Raw genomic sequence first — 12,404 nt, forward strand, 5'->3', positions numbered from 1 at the left:
TCCCTAACGTTCTGTGATTCTGTGAAGGAGGAGTAGAAAAGGACATGTGCTGAAATGTCAGCTTCTAGGCTTTCCCACCATGGGTTGTAGACCCCTCCCAGCAGAATTTCCGGTCTCATAGATCAGATCACCTGGACAGCAGTGCTTGCAAGGAGACAGCAGACTCCCACAGTCTGATCCTTTGTTTGGTGACAGTGATGTACCAAGTTGCAGTTTTGATGCTGGTGAAAGTCACAGGAAAGTTGTGTATTGCTGATAATACGGAAGTGGAAGAACAAGGATGAACTCTGAGACGTAGCACACCTGTGTAGCTGCAGCTCCATACAATTTGAGAGTGTGGTGTTCATGCTGGCTCTAATAGCTGGGCTTCTGGACACAGGGAAAGTGTATTTTAAGTATGTGTGATTTTTACATATTTTGGGGGAACTTAAGTAGCTTGTTGGGCTTAATGTTAGGTGTTCAGGTTATATATCATAGTTTTGTGAGAAGTGATAGAAGAAACAAATAAACCTGCTTTACCTAGAGAGTTTACCATACAGGTGTAAGGTGGAGGATGAGTATTTGCAGATTGTGAAGTACAAGAGTCCTTGTGGATTTGTCAGTTTACCAGAGATTTACCTAAGTGGTACCCACCTTATTTTAGTCATTGCAGTAGAGAATAGGCTTTTATAAAGAGATGGGATTCTTAAGAAGGAACAATGAAGAAGGCCCTTCCTATACATGAGGAGCATCTTAAGCTAGAGAGAAAAAATGTCTTGTAAAGTGCAGTGAGAGGGTGATTGTTAGATTAATTCAGTTTTAAAAAAGCAAGAACATTGCTCAGAGCAGTGGCTAGAATACTGTGTAGGTAATAATCTTTAGCACTGTGGAAGGCAAAAGACTGCTGTGCTAAGATCAACATGAGAATTTTAGAGTATAAGTGAGTTTTTGACCAAGAATTACAGTTGCAAAGTAGAATTTGAAAAGGTGTGTACTGATGTAATGTTCAGATAATGTAAATGTGTTTGTGTTCATATGGAGTTATGGAGTTCTGAAAGAGGACAGTCAAAGTCTTTGTCTAAGGCACAAAGTTTTTGATTTATCTTACAGTACTCTTCTCAGCTGAACGTGTCTCCGTGCATCTGTTTTCCAGCAGCAGGTTAACACCAGCCAGAAAGATAGCAGCATGAATATGTTCCAGTAAACAGTCAAGTTGGTAGCTACAAACATGTTGCCTCTGGGATACTTCCATTCTCTTGAGTGCTTGTGTTTTGGCATTAGTAACCTGTTATACTCTTCAAAGCCCACATGGCTATATGAAATAGATCAGGACATCAGGCTTTGTATTTAATGACTATTGAGACGCTTGCTGATATTCTGTTGAGTAAACCTGCGTGGCTACATCTGATAGATCATTATTGAAAGTCTTTGCCTTGCAGCTATTTGGAGGAAGTACGTAAGTATATGTATTCTCTATCCAACACTGAAGTGTAGACACAGCTTACAGCTCTTGAACAGCTATCTAAGTTAAAACAAAACAAAACAAAACAACCTGTTTTATTGTACATGCAAACAATTCCCATACAAGTAGGAGGTTTGTGGAAAAGTGGCATAGGTTTGTCTACCAGAAGTATTTCCTTGTGGTTTAAATGCTTTATGTATTTTTGTGGCTGGAAACAATTAATTTTAAGTGTTTATTTCTCTATAAGTTTACATATGTTTTTAAATGTTCTTTTTTTTTAATTCTTTCTTCTAGTAGTCAAAGAAGCCCATCACCAGGTCCAAATCATACGTCTAGCACTAGTGCATCAAATTCAACACCTGCACCGCAAAATACATCTGTACGACCCACTTGTTCATTAACACCTACGCTAGCAGCACACTTCAATGAAAACCTTATAAAGCATGTTCAAGGCTGGCCTGCAGATCATGCGGAGAAGCAGGTGAGTGCGCTTGTGCTTTGCTTCCTGTAAGAGTGAAAAATGCATAGCTTGAAATCTGGTTTTCTTACGCAGGTTGCTTTTTCTAGGAATTAAAATTATTTTTAAAAGAAACCCAATGCTTGGCTTTAACCTGAAAAAAGGAGAGGGAGGAGAGAATAGGCCAGACCTGTAGGTTTTGCATGTGATTGCCGTTTAGCAGTTGAGTATTTTTAGTCTTGCTTAAAGTACCAGTGCTTTTGAAATTATCTCAGATTAATAACTAACTGCGTAGCTATTTTCTTACTGCCAAAGTTCTGATGAAATTTACAAAGAACATAAATATGAACAATGTTTTATAATAATGATATTTTTGTTATGTGGAAAATGTCATTAATTAGGTGACAGAGTTAAACTATTTGAGACTACTCCACAGTAGTCACTGAGTTGTTAGCTCTACACAGTAAAAATGGAACTCTGCCTTGTTTGTACTTAGTTTTTAAGATGATGTAGAGGGCTCAGACTGAATTTGGGCTATTTTTCCTTAATGGGAAATCCAGTAGAATTGCCATCCATATTTTGTAACTGGCTGCATGAAACCTATCCTGTTGCGGTCATACAGGGAAACTAGATGCGTGTCAGCTGCTCGGAATGTATTACACAAAAGAACCGTATTGGTTATTGAGCCTAGCTCAAGTCCTTTCCCAGGCAGCCCTGTCTGACACAGTCTGTACGGAACATTAATCTTACCTAGCCCACTCTACTTTGGTCTTTTGAAAAGTGGCTGCCTGCTGGCTTAAGCCTTCACTCTGGAGACTTTTGGGTAGTGACTTGCAGAATGACTCTTAGAAGTGCAGTCCACATGGGTACCCTGTTTGGTGTTCTTGTTTTGTTTCTTTTCATTAATTTTTTAAATTCAATTTTAAGACATTACCAACCTGTACTGAGTCAAACAACTGAGCCATTGCTCTGGAGTGCATGTTTAAGGAAATGATGCAGCACAGCCACTTCCCTCTATGGCCTCGGCCTGTAGTTTTGATAGTGTTATTTTCATTGTGTACTGAATTGACATATATTTTAATGCAGAAAATACAGGTTTATACAGTTCATAGGTAATTTTTAAATTTTCCTACTATCAGTAATAGAGATACCAGAAAAAAACAGCTAATGCCAGGCAGTCATGTACTCAGCTGGATATCTTTGTGCCAAGTCTTACATGCTGTATTGCCCTGTCTGCTATTTCAGATGATTTTATGTGACACTGTTGTTTATAAACCAGTTTTGAATAATAACACTTGAAGGACTTAAGTCAGGTATTTGATACAAAAGAAAAAGTGCATGCAAGTATAGGTACAATACATAGAGAATAAGGTAAGCTAGAGGAAAGTAGAGAGGCTAAAATATGCAGTGCCTTGGTTTCTTGAGATTTCTATACCAGATGCATAGCTTAAATTGAAATTGGGGTGTAAGAGTAAATACCAGGGTAAACTGAAAAAATAAATAAGTAAATAAATTACGTGGGCCAGGACAGGTATGTGTTAAAGCAGTCAGACTTGAAGAAACGTGCTGTGCAGTAATGAGTAACTAAAACAATTCTTCAACCACTAGCAGTTATCTCTCATAACTCAAAAGAAGCAGTGAATACGGAAAGCTGGAAAACAATCCAGTAAAGTGTGGTTAATTAGAAAATAATCAACAGAACTATCTTATCTTTAAGCAATGTGAGAAACAGAATTGTAGGTGGTCTCAACTCAGTAATTGTAGAGGTACTTTGAGTGTTAAATAATTAAGTAGAAAAAATTATGAATTTACCTTTTTACAAACACCTAAAAAGAAAACCCTGATAATAATATCCAGCAGAGAATAACATTGTTAAACAGTAATACTGCAGGGAAGGATATATTTGTAACAATTCTTTTCAATGTGCCACTTGCAAGTAATCCTCTTTCCTTATTACAGGATGGTACACAGGACCTCAGAGTAATCATACTGGTGTCCTTGGTGCTGTTGAGGAGTGCTCTGAAGTCATATATCCAATTCAGTGGCAAAACTTTTAAGAAATACATGAACTGGGGATAGGTCATGCCTTCTAAATTTACACTTCTACTTGTCTCCACCTGACTAGGTGGTGATATTTAAATAATGGAGTTTGTCTGGAAGAGAACACCTGAAGAGGGTTGCAAAGTTGAGGGGTTTTTCCTATGTAAGGTAGAAAGAAGATGGCATTAAATTATTTTTGTCACTGAGGCTTAATTTAGATGGGAAATTTAAGTCTGCCATTGAAATAGTGGATGGAGACTTTTAACTGTATGAACAGATTTCTTTGGAAACTCGGAGCCCTGTCATGTACTGTCTTTAAAGAGTAAAGGGCAAGAGGTTGTTAGGATCAAGGAAATCTAAACCATCTCTGCCTTAGCATGGTCCTGGGTTAGACAATCCCTTGGCAGACAGGGTTGTTCATTTCTGATTCTGAATGGGCTTTTGTAGAGAATTTAATGTACTTCTTATTTAATATTCCCCTTTGAAGTTAGAGTGCTTTGGTGTTTGAAGATACACTCATCCAGCAATCCTCTGGCTACAGGGAGTGGTTTCCTATGCATGCTTCAAAATCCTAACTGTTACTTGTAACCATTGCAGGCATCAAGATTACGTGAGGAAGCTCATAACATGGGAAGTGTCCATATGTCAGAAATTTGTACTGAATTAAAGAATTTAAGATCTTTAGTTCGAGTATGTGAAATTCAAGCAACTTTGCGTGAGCAAAGGTAAGCATGTGCTCTGTGTTTATTTTTGAAACAATTTTCAAGGTAGTATTAGAATTCCCATTTTGGTGGTGTTTTGCATGTGCTATATTTACTGGTGACTTTATAAGTATGCTGGTATTTGCCAGGTTTGCAAGTTGTCTTCCCTGTTTATGTTCTACCTGTTTCCCACACAGATACCTCTTAGTCTCCAGTGAATAAAATTGGATATGCAACTTCTGTATGTATTTTCACTTATATAGGAAAGAAGTATCTTTCCAGATACACTAGTGCGTTAGGAAAAACCAATTAACTCGCACTAGTTCAGCATACTTCTAAAATATCTGTCCGTACATGATGCATAGATCACTTAGTTACACGTCTATATGGTTTATACTGGTCCTAAACTACAGTTTACACGAGACATTTGTTAGGTCTAAAGCCAGAAGAAGTTTGAAGAGGTCTCATTGATACCACAAGCTAAGGAAAAAATGTTTGTTACTAATGTTTGTTAGGTAGGAGTTGTCTGAGAAGATCTTGGGGTTCTTTAGTGAGACGTTGATTACAGCAAAGTAGACTTTTGCTGCTTAAGTCAGCAATAGAGGGTGTGCTGTGTATCACTTGAAGCAATACGCAGTCATGTTAAAGGCCGTTGAGCAAGATTGAAAAGTTTAGTCTTACAATACATGCTGAAACTTTTCACCTGTAGCCATGATCCTGAATCTACTGTCGTATTTGGTTTCCTTTTTGAATTATGTTTTTCTGTCTAAGTCACACTACAGTTTGAATGCAGTGATTGATTTACTGTTTTAAGTTGCTTTAATAGTGTTGTGTGCTGTTTAAACAGCTTTATCTTAGAAGCTCTTGCATTTTGGCAATTAGTAAAACAATCCTTGTAGTCAGAAGTAGGCTATATTTGTGAATCTTTCCTAATAAAGAATCTAAAATGTCCATTCTTCCCAAAATTTTATTTCATAATAACCTTACATAAATCACAGTTTCTATAGAATATTTAGTGAACTTTTTGGTTTCTTACAGATTAAATAAAACCTTGTAGGTTTTCATATCTGTCTAGAGATGCACATTTGATCTAAAATAACACGTCAGTTGTCATTGTTCAGCTCACTAAATAGCACCTTGTTTCTCATACACTCTGTATCATTAAGCTATCAATGCATAATGATTATTATGACTTTGAATCTATGATAACAATCCATGCTATCTTTTATCTTTGCTGCAATCTCAAGGGTGTGGAATATATGGCATAAGTAGCAAGTTGGTGGGGGGAGGCTTTTGCAGAGAATGGGATTATCAAAGCCAATACATTTTAATAGAAATATTATTTCTGTACTTTTGCACAGAAGAGAATTACATAAATTTGTGCCTAAGAGGGCACTTTATTTCTGGGCAAAGCAAGTATATTGTTTTAACCATAACTGACAGCATGTGAAAAGGCACTTTTCATTGACTGATACATTTTATATGCATTTTAAGTTCAATGGGGTTTTGGTTGGTTTTTTTTTAGTGTGTCTGTCCTTATTGTTTTTCACTTACTTTTCAGTAGAAAATAATTCTTTTTTACTGAACTGGGCACTAGCTTGAAAACTGTTCTGCAAAAGTCTACTGAAGCGGATGCTTTTTCCCTATCTATTAAAGTTGCTTTGGAATTTATAGAGTGTTTATAAGAAACCTCAACTTTCCTTGAGTATTTATTTTCTTAATTCATTCACGTGCTTGCATTGCACTTCAGTGTCATGATAAGTTGTTGCAAAATATTCATTAAAAATAGAAGAAAAGTTTGTATGGGTCATAATGAAATACAGCAACTTCATTTTCTGAACTAAGGGATGAAATACTGCAGGTCACTGCATCTGTGTGCAGTGTTCACAGGTGATTGAACAGGTTGAGAATTCATTGTAAATGTTCGAAATTTATTGATTGAGCTAAGGAGCTTGGCATCATTTGCTGAGATTGTAGAAGTACTTGTGTAGATATTTATTTAATATCTCTAACAGAAATGTTTGTACTAATATAATTGTTTTCTCTTGCAGGATACTATTTTTGAGACAACAAATTAAAGAACTTGAAAAGCTAAAGAATCAGAATTCCTTCATGGTGTGAAAAGTTGTAAACAATTGCACATGGTTTTGAGTACAGGAACTATTAAACTGATGCCCGGTCTTAACACTTTTGAGCTGCATTTGAGTAGACTTTGGACCGTTGAGCTGGGCAGAAAAAAAAGTTGACATGGGGAAGGGGACAGGAGGGAGTAAAATTCAGGGGAAAGATACAAGAATGATTTGTAAAACCCTTGAAATGTAGATTTCTTGTAGATGTATTCTTCACGTTGTAAATACGTTTTGTAGAGTGAAGCCATGGGAAGCCATGTGTATCAGAGCTTAGACATCCAAAACTAATCAATGCTGAGGTGGCTAAATACCTAGCCTTTTACATGTAAACCTGTCTGCAAAAGTAGCTTTTTTTTTTTTTTTTTTTAGTTAATTTATCATTCAGAAATCTTGTATTTCCTAAAATTCAATGCAAGCGCCAGGCGATCTGTGTCTAAGGCTGCAACAATTTGGGTAATGTACAAAATATCATGAAACAACTGTTTCCACACTTGCACCGAAATGAGAGCAGTGCTTCTCCATTTCTGTTTTACAGAGAAATGTGTTTCATTTTCTGTGTTCCATTTCCCCGTGAAATCCTAAATCTGATTTTATCAGTTTTTTAATGCTTCTAATTTTCTCTTTTCTTAAGGCACTGTTGCTATGGCACTTTTTCTATAATCTTTTCATTCCTGTGTACAGTAGCTTAAAATTGCAGTGATTGAGCATAACCCACTTGTTTGTATAAATTATTGAAATGTATTTCCATTTGCACCCTGTAAGAATGGACTTAATAGTACTGCTGGGCATGTGTGCTGAAAGTACATTACTTGCTCAAATATAAGGAAATAGCCCAATGAACATGTTAACATGGTTGTGGGAGGGGAAAGAGGAAAAAAAAAAAGCTAGTCAGATGTGAATTGTATCTGTTGTAATAAACATGTTAAAACAAAGAAACACTGGTTTTCATTTCCTTTGGTCAACACATTAAAATTTGGTCTGTTTGGGGCTCTTTTGTTAGAACTGTTCTTGTTGAACATTTCTGTACTTAAATAATTCCTCAAGGAAAGTTTTGTTTAAAACTTGTAAACAGGAAAATGTGTATAAAATATTTAATGAAATATAAAATTCAACAAGAATTATTTAAGACACCTCCCCAACACTTGTCATATGTTAACTCCTGGTTTACCTGTCTTGATATTATGACATTTCATTTCGAAGGATGTTTGTGTTGTAGCTAACTGTTTAAGTCTGGTGCTGACTGCTGTTCTTAACCATCACAAAACGCTGAATTTGTGTAATTGGAGCAACCCACCATTTGAAAATGGTGGCAAAGCTCAGCTTTGTATATTGTTTCCTAAAGTATATTAAAAATAAAAAAGAAACTATTGCTACTACAAAATAAACGTGACTTTTTCTTTGCTTAAAAAAACAAAACCAAAAATAGTGATGGCAGTGCTAGTTTGTTATTTGCAGAGGTGTATATGTTACAGTAAGAAAGATTGTAGGTGATGGATTTAAAAAAAAAATGGTAAAGGCGTTGACATGTGATGCTACATGTTTTGTTTCTACAAAATACTGTCAGCACCAGAAACGTTACTTGCTTTTTTGTTTTGCCTTGTCTCGTGTTAAGTGGGCTTGGGACTGATTTTTAAAAGTGGGTTTTCATCAGTGGAAGCTGAAGGCTCTGTCCTAACAAGACATCGCAAATGGAACAAGGTGAAATAACAACAAAAAATCAGACATCTGGACAGATGAACTTGTAGTTGTTGTTTTTTTAACCCTGTATGTGCTGTTGTGTTTCATATTGTGCAGATGCTTGGTTTTGCTCAGAAATTGGGAACAGAATAATCTTGAATGAATTAGTTTGAACATGCATCATTTCTGAATTTCTAAAGACCCAAGGTCAGGTGCCAGAAGGCTCCCTGAGACTTTTGGAACTTGCCTGACATCCCAGTTCTTGTAATGCTCCTGGTCTTGAGCTTGCCCAAGCGTAGGGCAGTAGCATGTCAGATGGCTGGGTGTATAGGTGATCTTTCAGCAGGGGCTGTCCTTAGTTCTGGTGTTTTGCTGTTTACTGACTTGGTGAGACAGATACTGTTTCTGTCTTAATACATATGCTGGGCCTGTGTTCCACGGGCTTATTTTGTTCTCTTGATTCATATAGTGCCCTCTGTAATGTCCTGTATCAATGAGCTTCACAAGTTAATTTTATTCTGTAGGAAATTACTTTGGATTACTTTTTTAAACCTCTAGTTTGAATGAATTCTCTTATGTGCTTGACTGCTGCCTGTGATGTTATTCATTGTTTTGCAGAAGAGTCTCTCTTCCAGCCTGAAGAGTACTGGTCTGTTTTATCACATGAAAACTTTCATAATGTACAAATGGTTGCACATCACTTGGGAATAACAAGGATTAACGTGCTACTTGAACCTCTTAAAAATACATGCATACATATATGTACATCACACAGAAACACACACTCCTTACTCAGGTGATGTCCTTGCTAACCAATGCGGTGAAGGCTTCTACTCCTTTTTCAGCATTACATGGCATACTGAGAGCTGCTTGATTTCTGATTTGATCACTGTACAGTAGCTTTCCTCCCCCATCCTCCACACCCTTCCAAAGCCTGGACATGTTGGTAGCAGAGGAGTGACAGCTTGCCAAATGTTCACCAGCATCAGGCAAGTTGGGGAAGATTGCAGACACTGCTTTAAAGCAGATACTAACCAAATGGCGGAGTTAATGTCCTTCAGAATGGTTTCACTAACATACAAATGCAATTTTGGCCTTACTGTGTGATCTGGAGCTCCTCTTTAGTGACGCACAGAAACTGGTCGTCTGTGTATTGCTTGAGGGGTAAAAAAACACCAGATTTTTATCCTAACAGGTCTAGCCGAAGCTGGACTACAAAGAAATCAGCAGGTGCACCAAGATTACCATCTTTCTTATTACCCATCTTGAAGCTGATGCTGTCCTTTCAAATGTAGTTAACGTTGTTTAATGAAATGAGGCTTTACTGGAAGGTTCTACACCTACAAGTCCAATGAAGTGAATTTCCTCTGGGGCAAATCTTGGTTTTTTTCCTAGGCAGGTGTTCAGAAAGTGTTTACTGGAGTCGTGAGATGTGTTTTCTATATTAATTACTTGATAGGGGTGGTCAAGGAGTAGTGATGAGAAACTGATGAAAGAACTGTTGCATATGTTGCTCTTGGTTTTCATGTTATGCATCTCCTATGCAACTATCTCATAATAGAGAAACGGCCTTTAGAATTACTTAAGAGATTTACTGTGCCTGTACCACCATACTGCAAGCAGTGTGATTGGGATAGTATTTTAGCATCTGTGCTAGCATGCGTAAGGAACTCCAGCAGAAGGAGGGGCTTAATATAAAACCACATGACTGATCCAAGGGACTTAAGTTTGCTTTTACAATTGCACCATCTTATTCTTTTTTTTTAATTTAAACTGTTAAGGCTCTCTGGTATGTTTGAAGGTCTGTGTGTTTATTTCACTGGCTTTGATCCTATGATACTGTGGCAAATTGCTCAACTTTAGTCAACTTTCCCTGCTTAGACTGATCTCTTGCAGTGATGTAGTGTCTCCATTTCAGACTTTTCTTATTAATGAAATCTCCTTTGGTAGGAACGTCTTAGCTTTTGGTGGACACTGGTGCTGTCTTTACTGTTGCAGTTAAAAACACACTCAGGGTATATAGTGGAGACTGGAGAGAATTAAAAACATTTCAGAATCAGAGCTTTTGATGTAGGAGGAATTTGTTGCTTTGCCCAGCCTAGCAACTTCTTTGGCAGTTGTTTTCTTTAGCAGTTAGTCAAGCTTTCGTTTGCGACTAAGATCCATATATATGTTGAGTTTTTTTGCAAAGAAAATTGTTTTCAGCTGTGATACAGTTTTGGTTTCCAGTTACACATCACTTTTCAGGTATCTCTGAAGTTCCTCTGTCTTGTTTCTTTGGTCTCCTACAACAGGCATTTGGAAAGATTCAGCCTTTTATAGCTGTAGGTGCCAGCTCTATTCTTCTAAACTTCCTGGATACCTGTGTTGCTGCTGCTGTACTAATTTGGCTGGAATTGTTCCTGGAAGATGCTCCTTGCTACAGGTTTCTGGATTTCCCAATCATGGCTTTTTGCTTGAAGATCTTTTCTGACAGAGAGAACTGATGTAGGCTTCCTAGCAATTACAGCTCCAGCTAGCTAAGAATCTGGAAGTCATAAAGCACTTTTCCCTAATAAAGACAATAACCCATCTGATCTAGGACTTTCTAGAGAATGAGCTGTCAGGTTTTGTCTCCCATGGGAGCTGGTAACATCCTGGCAAGTCGTGTTGCATCCCGGACAGGTCCTGCCTGGAGCTGCTGGGTTGTATGGCAGCTGTAGTACATGGCTCCATATACCAAACTTTGCACACCAGGTTTGCAAACGTGGCTTGAACAACCTCTTTCCAGCAGTTATCCCATATGCGTGACAGTATTTTGTAGCCATCTGCTACTCACATGTGCCAGGGAGCACTTGCGAAGAGATACTTCCACATATGGCACCATGCTCCCGAGTCCCTTCACTCCAGTTTGAAATCTCGAAATTTGGGCTGGGTGAAAAGTGTGTGTTAATACAGTGCTCAGAATGGTTGATTATGTTCGTCTTCCCTTTTACTGTATGTTACAAGAAAATCCAGTTATGGATAATACTGTCAGAACGGTGCATGTCACATGATTGTCTTCCTCACAAATGTCTAAAGTTGGCACATGAAGGTCTGTTAGCGTGTTGCCTTTCAGAGCTCTAAGCAGCTTTCTTCTGCCTGGCCAGGGAGATTTGCTGTCAAGATCTTGTGTGCTTCTCTGTCCCAAAGTCTGCTATTGGATCTTTTTTCAGTGTAATTGGGATGCTGTCGGGGTTTGGCTGGGGTTCCTGTTCTGCTAGATGTGTCCTCATTAGCAGCAGAGAGCTCGTGTACTGGGAGGAGTTACTTAGCGGAGTGAGCAAAGCCCGGGACAGATGGTGCCACAGCAGGTGAATGTGTTGTCAGCAGATCTGCACCACTTGATGGTGCCAAGGGGCTCTGCTGTCCGTCAGCCCCATCCAAGTTCCTTCAGCTGCTGCTCTGGAACCTTGGAGTAAAGGCTTTTTCTTTCCTCCATGTTTTGAAAAGTTCAGTTGAACTTTTACTTCTTGTTGGGTATTCAATTTCACAGTAAGACTTCTATCTTTTTTAAATGGGAAAGCTATTAAACCCCTGACAGCATGTCCCCATCTTCAATTGCTAAATAGAACTGCTGTTCTGCTTGCAATAACATTGCCAGTAGAAGCATGGATAACTGAACCTCTTGATATTATTCTTTTTTAGGATAAAAATTCACAGAGTTCACTTTGACCTAGTGTGGTATCCAAATTTCACTTAATTTAAAAAAATAATAACTTGTATATTTGGTTCTTATGTACTCTGACATCATCTGAACAATCGGGGGTGTGTGCGTGTGTGCATGCAGTGTGTGTATGTAACACGCAGTGATAGGCCAAGATCTTTAAGGACTCTTATTTGTTTCGTGGTGGCTTCAGTGAAAGAATGACTTGTGAGGGTGAGACTTCACACACCAGGAGAGCTTACCTGATATCCAGCTCCCTGCAGACAAATCTTTC

The 12,404-nt window shown here is 38.0% G+C and overlaps 1 protein-coding gene across 1 annotated transcript; it reads left to right on the forward strand.

The window, feature by feature from the left end:
* Positions 1-1,688: 1,688 nt before the first annotated feature.
* Positions 1,689-7,894, forward strand: LOC104547043 (WW domain-containing adapter protein with coiled-coil-like; the record flags this gene model as incomplete). Its single annotated transcript, XM_010192593.1, has 3 exons — positions 1,689-1,922; positions 4,536-4,663; positions 6,691-7,894. Coding segments are annotated over 3 exons (432 nt in total), but the record flags the coding sequence as incomplete, so codon positions are not given.
* Between the last annotated feature and the right edge of the window lie 4,510 nt (positions 7,895-12,404).

The sequence above is a fragment of the Mesitornis unicolor genome, unplaced genomic scaffold, assembly GCF_000695765.1.
Source record: "Mesitornis unicolor isolate BGI_N332 unplaced genomic scaffold, ASM69576v1 scaffold42129, whole genome shotgun sequence".
NCBI lineage: Eukaryota > Metazoa > Chordata > Aves > Mesitornithiformes > Mesitornithidae > Mesitornis > Mesitornis unicolor.